General features: G+C 38.0%; 1 protein-coding gene across 4 annotated transcripts in view; it reads left to right on the plus strand.

Annotated features, from left to right (window-relative positions):
• Nucleotides 1–17,655, plus strand: part of VPS41 (VPS41 subunit of HOPS complex) — a 110,596-nt gene that overhangs the window by 79,783 nt on the left and 13,158 nt on the right. For all 4 annotated transcript variants that reach the window (XM_064705053.1, XM_064705052.1, XM_064705049.1 and 1 more), the window contains 11 exons: nucleotides 315–371; nucleotides 2,568–2,629; nucleotides 3,521–3,602; nucleotides 8,948–9,040; nucleotides 9,543–9,670; nucleotides 10,558–10,702; nucleotides 11,932–11,973; nucleotides 12,081–12,131; nucleotides 13,341–13,478; nucleotides 16,346–16,400; nucleotides 17,428–17,568. In XM_064705053.1, coding sequence (XP_064561123.1) covers nucleotides 315–371; nucleotides 2,568–2,629; nucleotides 3,521–3,602; nucleotides 8,948–9,040; nucleotides 9,543–9,670; nucleotides 10,558–10,702; nucleotides 11,932–11,973; nucleotides 12,081–12,131; nucleotides 13,341–13,478; nucleotides 16,346–16,400; nucleotides 17,428–17,568 — 994 coding nt within the window. The remainder of the gene's footprint in view (nucleotides 1–314; nucleotides 372–2,567; nucleotides 2,630–3,520; nucleotides 3,603–8,947; nucleotides 9,041–9,542; nucleotides 9,671–10,557; nucleotides 10,703–11,931; nucleotides 11,974–12,080; nucleotides 12,132–13,340; nucleotides 13,479–16,345; nucleotides 16,401–17,427; nucleotides 17,569–17,655) is intronic.

Consider the following 17,655-nt stretch of genomic DNA (forward strand, 5'->3'; position numbering starts at 1 on the left):
TTCACAGGTTTTGGTAGTGAAGAGGTCTCTTTTGAAAATGATCAAATGTGATTGCATTGTGTGGTTTGTTGTGATTTGATCTTAATATAATAATGTGGAGTGAACCCAGATGGAAACAAAAGTAGTTTGCTCTTTGCTTGACTGCTTTTGTTTGGGTAGGAATTCAAAGCTGTTCATCCAACCATGGCATTAAAAATTCTAGTGCTTCCAACACCCTACTATGAAAAACAGTTGATTTATACAGTTCTCGATCTTTCTGTATTGAAAGTTTGTGTATGTGACTGGTATCTTGGTTTTCTCCTTTTTGAATATAGGAAGCTTTGATGGCAGCTGAAATCAGTCAAAAAACCATAAAAAAGCACAAGATTTTGGTAAGTCTCAAAACTTATATTCAAAATATAGTATCCACTTTCTTTTAGAATGCCATAAGATGCAACAAATACATTCCCTGTTTTTTATAACACCAGGAAATAACTGTTAGGCATACTCCAGCTGGCATCCGATTTCTTGGTTTCAGCTGTTAGTCCATAAAACATGAAAGAATCTGCATTTTATGAAGGTGCTATTGGCATTGAAAGGAAGAGAATTCCATTTCTCTGATTACTGATGGGAATTTTTGTTTGCTTTTACTTTTGTTTGAAGTAACACACAGTATTTCACTATTAGAGATTGCAGGCAGGAGTGACAAATTTCTCCTTAACTTTTACCTCATAAATGTGACAGGATTTTGTAAAAAGTTTAAGGGATGCTCCTTTTCTCACATATAGTTATTTCCTATGTTTATAGTGCCTTTCACAGAGCAACAAAGGGTATCAATGTTTAAAACAAAAGGGGAAATGGTGTAATAGACACAAAAGTGTCACTGATTTTATCTTTTGTTTCTTTGCTTTTGTTTAAATTCACTAATACTGATGCTGCTTTAAATTGAAATCTGTACAAAATGTTCAAGATGTGTTTAATTTTTTGGCCAGAGTACTGGTGTTATAAGCATGCTGTATCTCAGTATGTCTTAAAAAGTTTTACTCTTGTGTACTCCAGAAGTTCAATCAAGATTTAAATGGCATGCCATTACCTATCACGGAGTTTGCATTTAACAAAACTACTCTGTGGGCCTTGCAAAAGATGTAAAGAGTTAAAGGGGATCCTGGCAATGCATTAGGAGAAAAAAAAGAAAGCCAGACAGGCAAACACCAAACTAAGTAAAGAAACCCCACAGCTTTTCTTTTGCTTTGCAGAAATTTGCTCTGTAATAAATGATTAAATTCAGTGAAATACAAGCAGTTTTTGAGATTTTGGTCTCTAAAGCAAAAGCCAACAGAATGTGTTGAGGAAACAAAATGTTGACATCAAGTCCTAAGTGAAGGATTAGTGGTACACTGATTTGGAACAACTCATGCTCTCACTGCCTAGTGACACCACATTCAGAGTACCTGACAAGTCTGGTAGCCTTGGGGATTTTTTAGATGGAAGTAATTATCACTGCTCCTCTGCACATCTTGAGCAGAGCACCGAGATCCTGAAACAACCAGATCTACATCTCTTTTCCTTAACCATCTTCTCTGTTCACTGGGAGGCTGGTCCACAGGAGAATGACGATTTCTGTCAGCCTCTTTCTTGAGAATGGTGAAGTTGAAAATACAAAGGTGTTCTTATAGCATAATGACATCCTAAAATCTTGTGTATGTGCATTTTTTTTCTAACTTTGTAGTAGATTGACCAGCTGAAGTTGTTGCATACCCCTATTCATATTCTGCCATGGTCAATTCTTTCCTTGATATGGATCAAAGAAATGTTGTGCCTCAGAAGATGCAAATGTTTAATTTTTTTAAGAAACAAGGGCTTCTTTTTCATTGTGCAGCTTTATTTTTTTCTTTTCTCCTCTTTTTTTTTTTCTTTCTAGAAACAATGTGCTTTTTTTAGTGATGTGATCATAAGCTATGCAATCAGTACACTGGGCTATGTCAAAATGGATATGAGTGTTGAGATTACATTAGGAGGTTCATGCCAAAATTTTAATATATATTAAATGCATATGCATATCGGAAACATTTTACAACTGACCTGTGTGATGAATTTTGAGAAAGAAAATTTGGTATGTCATAACTAATAATCTTTTAAGTTCTCAGTAATTCCTGCACTTTATTGAGCAGCATTAGGATTTATATTCTCAACCAACTTTTTGCCCTCCTCTGCAAATTGTTTTGACAAAGAGCATGTCTTATACAATGACTGGTGTCTTTCTTTTTGAATTAATTCAAGCACAGCAAGATCAAACAATCCTTATGTGTTTCAAACAATCCTTAATAATTAGAGGTGGTAGTCTTCTCAGCATCAGTGAGGTTATGAGAATTATTTAAAGGAGCACCTTTAGTTAATACTGTGAGCAGTCTATGCAAGTATTTTGTATTGACTGTTCTGTGGGCCCTACTGGTAAAGGAGAATCAAGGAATGCACTTAGAGCCTTGAATTTCCAGTTGTGTGCACTACTGTTACAGTAGTTCTGTATAGCAGTCAGGTAGTTCACTTCCAAACTTTTATAGCTAATTCTCTGTTTTCATTTGCTCTAGGACATTGGCTTAGCCTATATAAATCACCTGATGGAGAAAGGAGAGTACGACCTGGCTGCTCGGTAACCTAGTATTAAAGATCTTCCTTGCTGGCTGAAGTGTGTCTGTGTAGGGAAAAGCAAAAACAAACTTTTGATTCTGAAGTATTTGCAGATGTTGAGTTTCTGTGTTCTGGAATTTCTGAAGTTTCAAAACATAGAGATGTATTGCAGTGCCATATATTTTTTTCCCTGTAGTTACCTAAAAGTTGCTGTAAATTTTAACTGGAATTGAGGCATATATTTTTGAAAGTAAACCTTGATTTTTCAATGTCACACTAGATTTTCAAGACTAAGGTTTTCTTTGGATTTTTATAAACTCAGTTTATTAGTGTGTCATTGCACATAAGAGCATCAGAAAATAATTTGATTTTGTGTAGGTATAAACAAAAATGTCAAATATGGGAATCTAAAGTAAGGATCGGAAATTACCCAGGGTTTTTGTTTTCATGTACATGTAAGCATAAGCATATCTTTTTAAGTGTTCAGTTTTTCTCAGGTGAAATTTAAAGACTTTATTTTTAAATTTAATTTAATGTAACTTAATTTAATTTAAGGATATTAAAGACTCATAAAGCTGACCAAGAGGGTGGCATCTCTGTCTATGGTGTATGGATTTCCACTAGATGGTGTTTAAGCTCCCTTCCAATCCAAACCATGCCATGATTCTATGAAAGCTAATATGGCCCTCAGCACTATGGGTGAATGCATAACAAGCAGTTAATCCTCTTGGATGCAACAAAATTTGCAGGAGGAGAGCCTGGCATACTGTACTTAAAGTGGTGGTTGCCAAAATAAGTCACTTTAACAAGTGTTATGATAGGGAGAAGAAAGGAATCCTTGTAAGTAATGCTGTCACATTTGTATTACTTTCTGTACCTACTTTTGTTCTCATCTCTTTCATTTTTCTTGCAGAAAGTGCCAGAAAATCCTTGGCAAAAACACAGAACTCTGGGAATTTGAAGTTTACAAGTTTAAAGAAATAGGTCAGCTTAAAGTAAGTTAATTTCTATGTCTGCACTCAAGTAATTTATATGTTGTACTTACTGTTTGTATTGACCAAGTATCTAAAGCATCACATTTAATGGCCCTGTTCTGGTATTGCTGTCCCAGGTCTCTGTTTGTTTCTAGACAGCTGTCTTTCCGATTGATGTGTAAATTACTAAAACAAGATTGGAGGCATAGTGCTACATATTTTACTTGTTGGCAGTCTCCAACGTGAAAGACCCACCCCAAAGCTTTTACTTGCTAAGATGCTCACAGTTAAATACATCTTTCCCATTTACTTTTCATTCAATTCCAGTATGTCCTAAAAATACTACCCCAGGTATTAAGGAAAATAGACTCTGTGGGTGCCTGTCATTGTGGCAAATCCAGGTCCATTGCAACAGTTACACAGCTTTAAGTGTTAAAGAATTGCAAAGGAGCAGTGAAGACCTGTGCTGTGTGCTAGAAATGGTGGTGAGGAAGAGGAGCAGTCTGCGCTGCCTGGTGTTTTCCCTAGTCACAAGCCAGCTACTACAACAGTACACATTTAATGTGAGAGTCTCAGTTAATAAATTGCACAGGACATAAAACCTAGTACTGTCACTGCTAAACCAATTGAAAACTTTATGCACACTCCCTTTGGTAACATGTGTACATTTACTTCTGAATTTTATGTCTTCCTATTCAAACTCAATGAGCCAAAAAGGACATGCTATTAAGATCTCACAGCATGCAGTCCCTTGCTGGTTTTGAGCTATTTAATTCTCTTCAAAAACCAAAAGTGTTTCAACATTACGAATTTCAGAAATGTCTGACTTCAGTTTCAGAGCCACTCCAGTGCAAAAGCAGCCTTGCCTTTAGTATACCTTTTTTGTGGTTTGGTGCACTCTTTACTACTTGGAAGCTGAAATCCTATGTTTCTGTTCCTTTACTTCAGTCTAATAAAGGGCTTAAATGCAGGAACAGGTGAATTTTTGATACACTGCTTCTTCTTTTGGGTTCATTTTGGTTTTTAGCTGCAAATGTCTGGAAGGGATGTTTGTGTTGTCTCCACTTACATCATTCAGCAGACTGTAAAACAGAAAAATATTTGCAGGTTTGTTGCAAAAGCATCTCACCTCAATTACCGCCTTTCTAAACAATTGGCTGTTTTCAGCCTTTAGAATTTCTCTTTTCTTCTTAGAGCCTAGGCCCAGGTCTAAGAAATACATGAGATGCTGTCCATTACATTATTCAGCTTCAAGTTGCAGTTCTAGAAAATGCCTGCCGTATTTCACTATTTCAGTTGCACATAACTTGTCCTAGATTTCTAAAGATGTCTGAGTATCATAAAGGATGCACTAAATTAGGCCACATCTGAGTGAAGGGGTCCTTGTAATGCTTGGGATCACTGCTACGTAACTAGCAGATATTTAACACCATATTGTAACTGGCCTATAATGGCTTTCAGCCCTGATGAGAAGACTATTGAGATATGGAAACAAAGTTTATTTCAAAACAGAATTGTCTTGGAATAGTTTGCACTGCTTATAAGTTGTTCCCTGAAATCTGGTGTTTCAAATCTAGCATGATTTGCCAATAACTAAGGTGACAGTAAACTAAAGGCTTGAAATTTCCTTCCTGTGCAGAGGAATTAGTGATACCCCAGTGTCAAATTCCATGGGGTGAGTATTGTTGTTTGTGTGTGATTTTAGGGGGGTTTTGATTGTTTTGTATTAAGCAGTCCTGTTTGGCTACCAAAGGTTGCATTTTGATATCTCGGTATCTCTCATCTTCAGTGAATGTCCTCTAGGAAACCTAGTTGTGTCTGTTTCAAGATTCTAGAGCCTTGCAGTGATCTGTTCCTCTACTGCTCCAGCAGTGGTGGCTTGAGGGAGTTACATGCTTGTGTTGCCTTTTACTCAACCTGGAAATGAAACTTGACATAATTTTAGTAAGGAGGTAATATAAAAGAGAATCTTAATTTGAAGGCCTTCAGGAGCAGTTGTGGAAAGGTGTCCACAAAAGTCCACCCCTGCCGGGATGAGTACACATTTAAAGTTTTTAGGAAATTAGCATAATTGATGAAAAGCACCAGTTAGGAGGACAAGTGGTGATGCAATTCCCCCTCAGGTCAAGCCTCTTTGGAGCTCCCCCTTCAGCACTGTGCTGTGCTCTATGAAATGTATCTCAAAGAGTTGTTCTCAGCCTTAGTTCCCAGGAAGAACCAAGAGGGCCTTGTACCTCCTGGGGCTTGGAGCTCTGGAATTTGTTTTGTCTTTTTTGCTGAAGGAAAGGCGATGGAAAAGTACTGGGAAACCTAGTCACTAATACAATAGGTGACAGAGTTACAAATATACATGTGAAGAATACAGAGAACACATGAAAGAAAAGAAGGGGAAACTCAAGTGGCGTCACTTGTGCTCAAGTCACTTCAGTATAAAAATCTAATGTCTCAGCTCAAGCAGCTGAGGAAGGTGGATGGATTCAAAGGAAGATTTCAAACTCTGTGGCTGTTGTGGCCTGAGGGATACCCTCCATTCTCTTTGCTGTGACAGCAGTGACTTTCAGCAGTGGTCCAGGATGATCAGCTAGCAGCAGCAGCACTGGATGGAAGACATTTGAAAGACTTCACCAGACTGTAGTGGGCATTGCAGAGAGAAGCACTATACTGACAGGCTCTGTCATCTCTTAGATAGCCTTTGAGGAATAAATAATTGATGTTCTGGTTATTGGTGAGATGGTTTAGGCTATCTCATGTACAACCTTTATAAGGGTTTTCTTATATATACCTCATCCTTACATTTATTGATGAAAAGTCTGAAAGCAGATCTTGAGAAGAAACAAGGGAAGAAAATATTTCTCTGTGTAGTATCCGTCACTTTACCACATAGTTCAAGAATTGGCACAAAGGCAGTCTGATTCAGAAGCTTTTATTTCTGACCATGCCCCCTAAGTGCAGCTTAAAAATAAAATAGGAAGAGTTTGTAACCTCCAGCATGGGTAGCCTTTGTGTCAAGGCTTAAAAATAACTTCTATGCTTTGTACGTGCTTCTTGTATGCGTTCCTGAGCGGGATGCTCAAACTGCAGGAGGTGGCTGTGTTTTTTCTTCAAAGCAATGGGACACAGGGCAGGAGACATTTCCTTCACAAGGCAGCCTGGCTCACACACAAGGAAACTACAACTCTCTAGAGCTTGCTGTAAGGCCAAACTACAGCCAAGAGTTGCAACAGTCTGTTGAAGAAGGTTGTTCATTCAGAAGGTAGCAGGAAGGCAGAAAGTGGGAGTGAAAACAGCCATTGGAGATTGTCTTCTGCCTTTGAGTATCCAGTTAATGTCTAGCTTCTAGCTTGCTTTCTCTATGGTCAAAAAAGACTTTTTATGAAGGGGTCAGGAATATACCCCATCAAGACTGTACCCTGAGATAACTGATAAATCCTGTGACAGCTAGTGGGAGCTGGGGTTGGCAGCACTACATTTCAAAAACCGGCCACATCCAGACAACACAGGGAGAGGAGAGGTCTAAAATGTAGGAAGATGTTTTTTCTCCTGCTTTGTTCAAACAACTTCAGTAACAAAATGCTGTTGTACCATGTGCCAATAGCGGGCAACAGGCAACATCTCTGAGTGTTTGGAGGAGTTTCACTGGTGTTGGTCCCTCAGCTACAAACCCCAAGTCCCCAGACAGCTAGTAGCAGTGGGATTTATTTTGGCAGGTGGAAATAATCTTGGCCTCTAGTTGCATGGAATAGTAGTGCTAATTAGATGCTGTGCTGAAATTCCAGGATATGAGCTAATTTATTCTGGCAGCTTCTCATCTCTTGCTTGCTGGAATGCAATTCCTTTACACCTTCTATGCAGTAACAGATCACATGCCTTCATCCTTTTCATGGAGAGATACATTTTCAAATTAATTTTCAATTGGGTATGTTAAAATAGCCCTTCATAGAATGTGGTGACCCCAACATAAGTCATAATTCAAAATTACACATATATTGTTCTTGCATGATCAGGTTCTGGTAGTGGGAGTGCTACAGTAGTGGCTTCTGTGAGAAGCTGGCAGAAGCTTCCCCCATGTCCATCAGAGCCAATGCCAGCCAGCTCCAGGATAGACCTACTGCTGGCCGAGATCAAGCCAATCAGGAATGATAGGAACACCTCTGGGATAACAGATATAAAAACAAAGAAAAAAAGTTCTTGCACAGTTGTAACTGTGACCAGAGAAGAACTGAGTTGATAAATATGAGAGAGGAAACAACTTGGCAGACACTAAGGTCAGGGGAGAAGGAGGACGAGGTGGTGATCCAGGCACCAGAGCTGAGATTGCTCTGCAGGCCATGGTGAAGACCATGAAGCAGCAGTGTCCCTGCAGCCCATGGAGGACAAAGGGGATGCAGAGATGCACCTGCAGCACGCGTAGGAGCCCATGCTGGACCGGGCTGTGCCTGAAGGACTGCATCCAATGGAAGAGTGGCCCAGATTGCAGCAGTTCATGGGGAACTGTTGCCCATGGGATGGATTCATGTTAAAGAAGTTTGTGGAGAGCTGTCTCCTGTGGGAGGGACCCCACACTGGAGAAGGGGAGACTTCTCTACCTGAGCAGCAAGAGAAGCAATGTGTGATGCACTGACAATCATTCCCTGTCAATCAATACCCATTCCCTGTCTCGCTGTGTTTTTGGGGTGAAGGAGGTAGAGCCCAGGAAGGAGGAATGGATGAGGGAAGGTGTTTTTGAGATTATTTTACTTCTTATTGTCCTGCTCTGGTTTGGTTATTAAAAAATTCAATTACTATCCAAAATGTGAGTCTGTTTTGCTATGATGGTATTTGGTGAGTGATCCCTGGATCTTATCTTAACCCATGAACCCTTTATTATATTTTTTCTCCTCTGCCCAGTTGTGGAGGGAAGTGAGAAAGTGGCTTTGTGGGTACCTGGTGTCTGGTCAGGGTCAATCCACTCCAACACATTTTTCAGCTAATGAATCCTTATACCTTTTTGCAAGGCTAAGACTTAACAAAATGGATTTTTAAAACATTCTTGTTTTGAGGGGTCTTTTATGGGTTTTGTTTTCTAAATGACCGCTGATCTCTTAAGGACATGGCTGATTCTCCTATTCTAATTAGTATCTTGCCACCTGTCTCTTGATTGATAGTTCTTTCAAGTGAGTTATAAAATTCCAGTGTGTATAATCCTAAAGTAAATAACTTCTGAGTGCTGCTTGCAAGTATGAGTTGATAAGGTTTCTAGTGATTACCAGGGGCCATGTTTTGTGTATAACCTTGTTCTTTTGTTTCATGACTTTTTTTTTTTTTCAGTGTACCAGGACGTTACATGTCATTCACCATCTGACACTTTATTCTCTTTGTTCCTATAGGCAATTAGTCGTTACTTGCCAAGACGAGATCCAGTTTTGAAACCTCTGATCTATGAAATGGTCCTGCATGAATTTTTGGAAAGTGACTATGAGGTATTGCAGCCTGATGTGTTCCACATCAATGTGTCCCATAGTTATTGCCAGCCAAATACCCTTAGCATTGAAGAGTTCTGACAGCAAATTCTCTGATGTATTCAAACAGATTATCAGTGCACAGTTCCACAATAATGACAATATTTAAGTGTTGAATTTTAATTTTAAGAGAATAAATAAATGTTCTTCAAAGCATGTGAATACTGTAAGATTGATTATTTATTAGACTGTTATTTTTAGGTTTTTAAATGTAGCATAAGTGGTTGAGATGATGCACAAAGCCTACCGCACCTGAAAGACACTCAGCTTCATGAATCATAATAACATTGTCCTAAGAAGGAAAAATCTGTGTTCTGCACTGTACATGTCTGTGGGCACATGAAAGTTCCTTAAAGGTTAAGGACAGCAGGTATCATCTCAGAGGCTTAGCTGAAGCTTTGATGTTTTGAAATGCTCCTTAGGCCATTCTTTCTATTTCTTTTACAATCTCTTATACTTTTAGGGGTTTGCAACACTAATAAAAGAATGGCCTGGAGATCTGTACAACAACACAATCATAGTTCAAGCTGTAGTGGATCACCTGAAGAAAGATCCGCAGAACAGGACTTTGCTACGAACACTTGCAGAATTGTGAGTCCAGTTTTAAACTCCTGTTACAAAAGTACACTTAAAATAGTGTACTGCAGTTTATTTGTATTTGTTTAGCTGTCTTCTTTGCTGCATCTACAGAGTGGTGGCTTTCTCTCCTCTCCACTCTGCTGATTGCACAGCTTAGCAATTCTTTACCCTTCCTTGTAATGTTCACATCGAGTATGAAAGCAAATTGTTAAGCATGAGATTGGATTTCCAACTCCTCTTTCCAAAGTAAATAATTAACATTCCTCTACATGCTGTCAGAGGAAACCTCTTTTCTGAGGTGCATATTTCAGAATTACCCATGTAAAAATAAAATGGTGGGGGATTTTGCCCACTATTTAAGAAGTAGCGTGTTTAGGTTTACTGCATGGATGGAAATATGTGACTGGAAAATGTGCCAAAACTGATCTGATTCTTGGTCACTTCGTACAGGGATAAAGCTCTTTGATTTTCTCAGCCTGATCACTGTGTTCTTTTCTCACTGCTTCTTTGAAGAAAGAAGAATTACTATGTTACAATCTGTCCAAAAGTTCTAAGAGAACAATGTTTTTTAAGCTCTGAAGAATGTTCCAGTTGGTTTCCAAGAATTGAAAGGCTAGCATTTTGTGTGTCTTCCCCTGTGAGTTGAAAATGGAGTATGAAAATGTAAAATACTGCAGTCCAAACACAAATGAAGGCCAATATAAACAGAGGTGAAATTAATGTTGCCTGATGTTTATTTTCCCTTACAAAAATGAATCACAGGTCTGTTTAGATATTTATAAATTCAAGTGGTATCCTAACATTTTACATACTAGAGTATGTTTATATTTTCTCTCGTAAGTGATTTTCCTACACTTAAGTATGTAATATTACATGTTTTATAATCCTGTTTCTACCAGGTACACTTACGATCAGCGGTATGGCAGAGCCCTAGAAATCTACCTAACTCTGAGGCACAAAGATGTCTTCCAGTTGATCCACAAGCACAATCTCTTCAGTTCTATTAGAGACAAAATTGTTCTGCTCATGGATTTCGATTCAGAGGTATAGTGATCCTAATGATTTTATATTCACTTTCCTCTAAATACAATTTAACAGATTAAAACTAAATGATCTATAGATGATGTTGGGCTAGAGAATGTGTTTGCTACATCTGGATACATTCTGGGATAAGGAAGATTGTTTGCCTAGATCGCAAAATAATTGACCCAAGGATTATTTTTTTCCTTCATATTTCCATTTGTGTTTCCTTTCCATTTCCATTTGTCACTCTCAGTGAGAAAAGTGAGTGTCCGCATCATTTGAGAACGTTGTTGTGATTCTCAAGTCACAACATTGAATATCATTTCACACAGAGTATCATTTCACCATATTATTCTTTCTGTATTTTGAATCAAATAATGGTATTAATAAGCCAAAGAAAGGAGATAGTGAATTTATTTAAGCATATATTAAATGTACTTGCCATTTCCTTTCACCACAGAAAATTAATCTGCTTCTGAAATTTTACAGGGTTATCTATCTTAATTCCAAAAATCAGAAAGTTTTTATTCCATGCTGAATTCTACCTTCTTTCTTTCCAGCTGGCTGTAAAATCCAAGCAAATTAATTTTGGTGTGATCACTGGGAAGATAACCAAGTAGATCTCCTTTTTCAGTGCAATAGTTGTTTAAGCACTGTAGCTAAAATATGGATCTCTACTGTTGATGATCATCTTTAGTATGCCCATGTTTCTCCACTCATGGAGGGAAAAAAGTATAATTTTTCTTTAATTCAATAGAAGAAGTAGTATCAGGAATCTGTAGTTTGGTATTTTTTGAAAGTGAAGCAAAAGTTTGCTCTTGAAAGAGGAAGCAGAACCTGAATCCTGGTGGCCACTTGACTTACATGATCTTGTCTGCTTGATTAATGGTAGTGGTCTCCAGGTAGTTTGGAGGAATCCAGTTGTGAGGCAGGTTGAATTGTGTGTTTCTTACGTAGCCATCACCCTGCAGTTCTCTTTTGAGATGGAACAAATGGTATTTCTACATCGTTTGGCGATAGCTTTTTGTGACTGATGGTGATTCAGTGGGCATACTTCACCTGCAGTGTAGGTGCACAGCATTTACTGCTATTAATGAGGGAACTTAATGAAGTATTCTGGAAGAATTTCTGTTGCTGAAAAGAGTAGGTCTGTCCATCTGACACCCGTCTGTGAATAAGCATAATACTATATAGAGGGTAAGAAAATATGTGTGCCTGTTACCTACTTGAGTTCTCTTTCTCTGTTGTAGAAAGCAGTAGACATGCTTTTGGATAATGAAGATAAAATTTCCGTGAGTATAACAAATTTATGGCATGGCAGTCCAATGCCAGCTTTTATTACCTGTCCTTTTTCCAGTCTTGTAAATGTGATGTTTATCACAGGTTTGTTTTGTTTCAGATTGACAGAGTTGTTGAAGAGCTAGAAAACAGGCCTGAGTTACAGCATGTGGTAAGTATTCCTGTATTCTGTTGATTTGAAGTTGAGCTGAGTAAACTCTTGGCTGGACTTACCTTTTACAGGTGTGTTTATTTTGTCAAAATGAACCTGACACTGAAATGTCTTAAATCATCAAAGTGGCTGTTCTGCCAATTTCCTATTTAGCATAGCTATACCTTCTTCACAGTAGTTAAATGATCTAAAAATGTGTACCTGTGAGAATTTGATAACGTAATGCAGGCTTATTTACATCTCCTTATAGCATTGTAGGCGCTTGTCTTTCCTGGTCAATTACTTCTTGTTTTTATTCCTCCTTTTTCCCTACCCAAAAATGGGATTGGTTGGTGGGTGCAGATCTAAAATACGTTTTGCTGATCCATAGAGAAAGTGAATTGCTTGTTTTTCTGGAGCTGTAACTTCATACACTGTCGAATTGTTTTTGTTTGTACAGAATAACAAATACAGCCCAAGCCCACATTCACATATTATGTGATTACAGTATCACTGTAATCACATGATATGTGAATGTGGGCTTGGGCTGTATCAGAGAGGGAAGTTTAACTTGCTGCTGATTACAGATAGAGTTCAGGTGTTCATCTGGTGATGAGATGATTTATGAATTAGAGACCTGATTATGGGAAGCAGATCTATGAAAAGTGCAGTCCACAGCCTAAGATCTTTGCAAAGGCAACTGACAGACTGTCAGTTTACAGAAGGGATGCATACAGAGGAAGGCAATGAAGATGGTGAATGGTCTAGAGGAGAAGCCGCACAAAGAGCAGCTGAGTCACTTGGTTTTGTTCTGCCTGGAGAAGAGGAAACTGAGGGGAATCCTTGTAGCATTTACACTTTCTTCACAAGGGAAGTATCAGCAGGCATAATCTCTTCTCCGTTGATTGTGACAGGACCCAAGAGAACAGCATGAAGCTGTGTCAGGGGAGGTTTAGGTTAGATGTTAGGAAAAGCTTTGCCCCCTACAGTGACTGTGCACTGGAACAGTCTTCCACTCTGGGGAAGTGGTCACAGCATCAAGCCTATCTGAGTTCAAGAAGCAATCACACCATGCTCTCAGGAACATGGTGTGATTCCTGGGGCTGTCCTGTGCAGGGCAAGTTGGAATTTGATTATCTATGTGGCTCCCTTCCAACTCAGGAGTTTCTGTTATTCCATTAATAATATTGAATAAGTGAGTTTGAATTCTGATTCTTTTTTGATTCCTAGTATTTACACAAGCTTTTCAAAAGAGACCACCATAAAGGCCAACGATATCATGAGAAACAGATCAGTCTTTATGCTGAATATGATCGACCAAACTTACTTCCATTTCTCAGAGACAGCACACACTGCCCACTGGAGAAGGTAAGCCCCAAAAATCTAAGCATAAGTCCTTGATTTTTATTAAGGTCATGGTCTGTAGCTTGTAGTCTTGTGAATTTCAAGCCGTGTCTGGTACTGCCCTCTACTGCCAATGTGAGGGATCCTTTAAGTTTGTGACCATCACCTGCAGTTTGGTTTGCAGAGCTGATGACACCTGAGACTTTCCTCTCTCAGCTCACAGGGCAGGAATTCATGGGTATTTTTAATGCAGAAGTTCTGACTACAGCTCTGACTACAGTTCTAGCTACAGCATATCTACTCATCAGTGCTTAGCCTCACTGAACAGTAGGTTATTGAAATTGAAATTGACAATCAATTGAAAATAAATTGACAATCATTTTGCCACATCTAAGAGCTGTCAGTGTTAGATCTTGAAAAACCAGTAGCTGTAACTGTAGTTATTCTATCTTTTTATTGTAAGGCCATAAGTTTCTGTTGAATAATATACACAATATACGTCACTGAACTAACAGGGCTAAAAGTGTTTTGTCTTTGTAATTTGGCTAATACACTTGAGGGTTTATAGAGTACCAGGTTTCCATCTTCTAAAATTATTATTTTTTTTTCTGTTTTCCTTCCTTGCTCTTTCTTGTCAAATTACAAAATTCATAAAGGTAAGGCCAATCATGAGTTGTTTCCCCTGCCTGAATTAATGTGAAACAAATGGAAATTTTAAATTTTCTGGTTTAGATGGGTCAGTATTTTATTATTTGTATTTGTTGCTGTTAATGGCTGAGCAGAGCAGACCTTGCCTATCCATATGCAGCTATAATGATGACACAGTTTTCAAGTGTAATATTGTATGTTGTATTACATGGTTAACATTCCAAAGAAAACTAGTACTGTTCCTGGTACCTCTCTTGTTTTGCATGCTTTTGTCTACTGGAAAATACGTTCTTATATTATTATACATTCTCAGATTGGAGAATTGGGATTTGGTGAAACCTATACCTAAAAGTAGATTGACTAGTTTAGGCAGTGAGCCTGAGAGGTTTCCAGCCAGGAACTTTGGTCTACAATATTGGCTTACTTGTTTTTAATTTTACGATTCTTAGTTTCTGCCTTATGTGTTATTCATGTGATCATGGTTTTATGTATAAAACCTTACCTGCATTTTTCTTTAATTTTGAGGCAAATTAATTTTTGTTATTGCATGTCCAGCCTCCTATCTTTAGTGGCAGGTGGTGCAGGAAAGTGCTGTGTGAAACTGATGCTCATTGCTGGCATTGCTTTGCTGAAGATACAGGCTTTGAGCAAGAATAGGTCAGAGACCCGTCAGCTTCTGGAAGGTGTGGTGCAGTAATCACCAAAGTCAAGAGAGAATGTCAGAAAAAATGTGTAATTCTAACCTTAATATTAAAATGTTAACATCTTTCAGTAAGAAGCTAAGGAAAAGACAAAAAGATACTATTAATTCTGTAATTATACTTCTTACCATGCATGCTGTATAATAACACTTCTTGTGACATACAGGTCTTTGTTCTGAGAAATTGAAAAAGGGACTAAGAATTTCCCAGTTACTACTATTTTCACTTCCTGTTAAGTGTATAAATTGCAAAAAGCAATTTCTGTTTGAAAAAAAATCTGCTCTTTTTATTGTTCCAATGAAATTATAAACTCATCAAGAAGAAATAATTTGTGGTCTCTAGAAGTAAGCCACTTTTAGTCAAGTGCAGTTTAGCAAACATTTTAAAAATGAGCTGGAAGAGAAGTAGGAATGTTCCCTGTTTTCCTCTAGAGGGAGCATGACAGTCAGGAAATGGCAGTATCTAGAACTACTGAATACCTGGTGCTTTGCAGTTTAGCTTTTAAGTGGAGAGGAAAAAGAGGGCTGTCAGCTGTGTATATAACTTATTAGTAGTATTCATACCTTCCTTCACCTGAAGTATCTAGTTGGTAATTTGCTTACCCCTAGCCCAAAATTTATTGTCCATACCTCTAATCTTCATAATAATTCTTCTGAAATAATGAGAATTGGAAGGAAAATTAAATTCCTACCTCATCTTTGATTGTAGCTATACTTTATGTATTTAAAACTTTGATTTCCAAGTGTGAAGGTTGGTGGACAGTTGTCTTTACAGGAATGCTATGAATCTTGAGTTTGATTTCTGTTTCCAAATTGCAAACAGACATGGCATTGTTTGTGGCATACCAGCCCTGCTGATTTCCTGTTACTACAAACTTGTTGGTAATCAGTTTGGTAGTTTTTATAATTGTGCTGGTTTCCAACTACACACAGATTCTGTAGCTGCTGAAGATACTTCGCCCTCAGGTCTTTAAACCAAATTTACAAGAAATGCTTTCTCCATATTCTTTCACATTTGTTATTTTGCATTGTCTTCTTGGTACAAAATATGGAGGGCACTCTCTCTCCTGAAACCATTCTGGGTACCCTGAAGAGATTTTCAGCCTTGTGTTATTAATGAATGTCAAGCAGACTTCCATCACTAGAGACTACGTAAGTCCACCCACAGGAAGCAAGGCTTGGTAGTAGATAACTTTAATGTTTTGTATTAACCAACCTTTGGAGGGAGAATAAAGAAGTTACCAGTAGAATTAAAGGCAGAGATTGACATAGTCCAGACTGAAATACCTGTTCTGTCCCCAGATTTATTCAGTCTCAGAGAAGAATTTTAAAGAGAGTCATGGAAGTCACAGAGTTTCTCTTCTTAATTAAGGCCAGAGGACTTGGCAGTGCTTATTAAGGGAGCTGCGTTCTTGTCAAAATGAATAATGGAACTAACATAGAAAAATCACTTCAAGCTTCTTGCAGCATTTGTGATCAATAAAATTTCATGTTGCATGGTTTCCATATATTCTCTTCTCTCTTCTCTTCCCCTACATTCAAGGCTCTTGAGATCTGCCAGCAGAGGAACTTTGTAGAGGAGACAGTCTATCTTCTGAGTAAGTAACTCAGAATAAATAACTGTGATCAATTACAACACTTTTAAACTTGTAATAAAGTTTGTGGTATGAAGATACATTGTCTAATATCTAAACCAAATAACATGACTTAGAAAATAAAACAAAGCACTGGGTGGATATGATGTCTTAACTTCATATATTGTGTTACTATGTTTTTTACTTGGAGTTCTTCTGGGGTTCTGAAAGTGTTGCGGAGGTTATGGGGAGCGAGTTGGGTGGGGAGTTATTCTGATACAATCTCCAAGAGAAGAGTAATACTGTTGGTTTTGAAAAGAGAGGATAAATTAAACAATTGTTTTATTCTAAATACGTCTTAAAAGCTTGGTACTATTTTTTGCTGAGATGAAAGATTTGCTTATATTGCTTTCTATCATTTTTTTCCATTAAGTTAGTTGTAAATTAACTCCTTCAGCTGGCCAAGAAATCTACCTCTGAATGAGAGGCATTGGAACACTTATATGTATGTTTATGTATTAGTCATGAACAGAATAGTAAATATTTTTTTAAACAATCTCTGGTTCAGTAAGAAGAATATTTTGTGGACCATTTCAGTCCAGTGGAGAGTAAGATTTACTAATAAATTTATTTTGGAAGTAGTTCATAATTTCTGCAGCTTCTTCCTGTTTCCTCTTATTTTTCATGGGTGTAAGCTGTGCTATATTTACTGCAAATTAAGAGGGCTCATGTGGGACCTTGAAGCTGGTATTTCATGTTATAGTTTACATCTCTACACATACACACACTCCCCCTCATGTTAGATGTTGCTGCAGTTCAGAACCCCAAATAAGACCCAACACATCCTTGAGAAAGCCTCCAGGTCCCAGTCCAGCAAACTGCTCCAAGCACTTATTCATATTATACTGATTTGCATTCCTGCATCTGAATAGACTAGATTGGGTCTTAGTTGAATTAGTCTGAGTCAACTTCACAGTTAGAAAATTCTTACTGGAAGAGCAATGAACATGGTGAGCAATTAGCATTTATAGTCTCTTATTTTTCCTTCCAGGCAGGATGGGTAATAGCCGCAGTGCCTTGAAGATGATAATGGAAGAATTGCACGATGTAGATAAAGCTATTGAATTTGCCAAGGAGCAGGATGATGGAGAACTTTGGGAAGATCTCATTTTATATTCTATTGACAAACCACGTAAGTGGGATAGTTTCTGGGAAGCTTGCATGTGTGTAATGCTTTTGCAAATAAAGGATTAAATTGTTCACATGTATGTTAGAGAAG

Source organism: Zonotrichia leucophrys, chromosome 2 (genome assembly GCF_028769735.1).
Source record: "Zonotrichia leucophrys gambelii isolate GWCS_2022_RI chromosome 2, RI_Zleu_2.0, whole genome shotgun sequence".
Lineage (NCBI taxonomy): Eukaryota > Metazoa > Chordata > Aves > Passeriformes > Passerellidae > Zonotrichia > Zonotrichia leucophrys.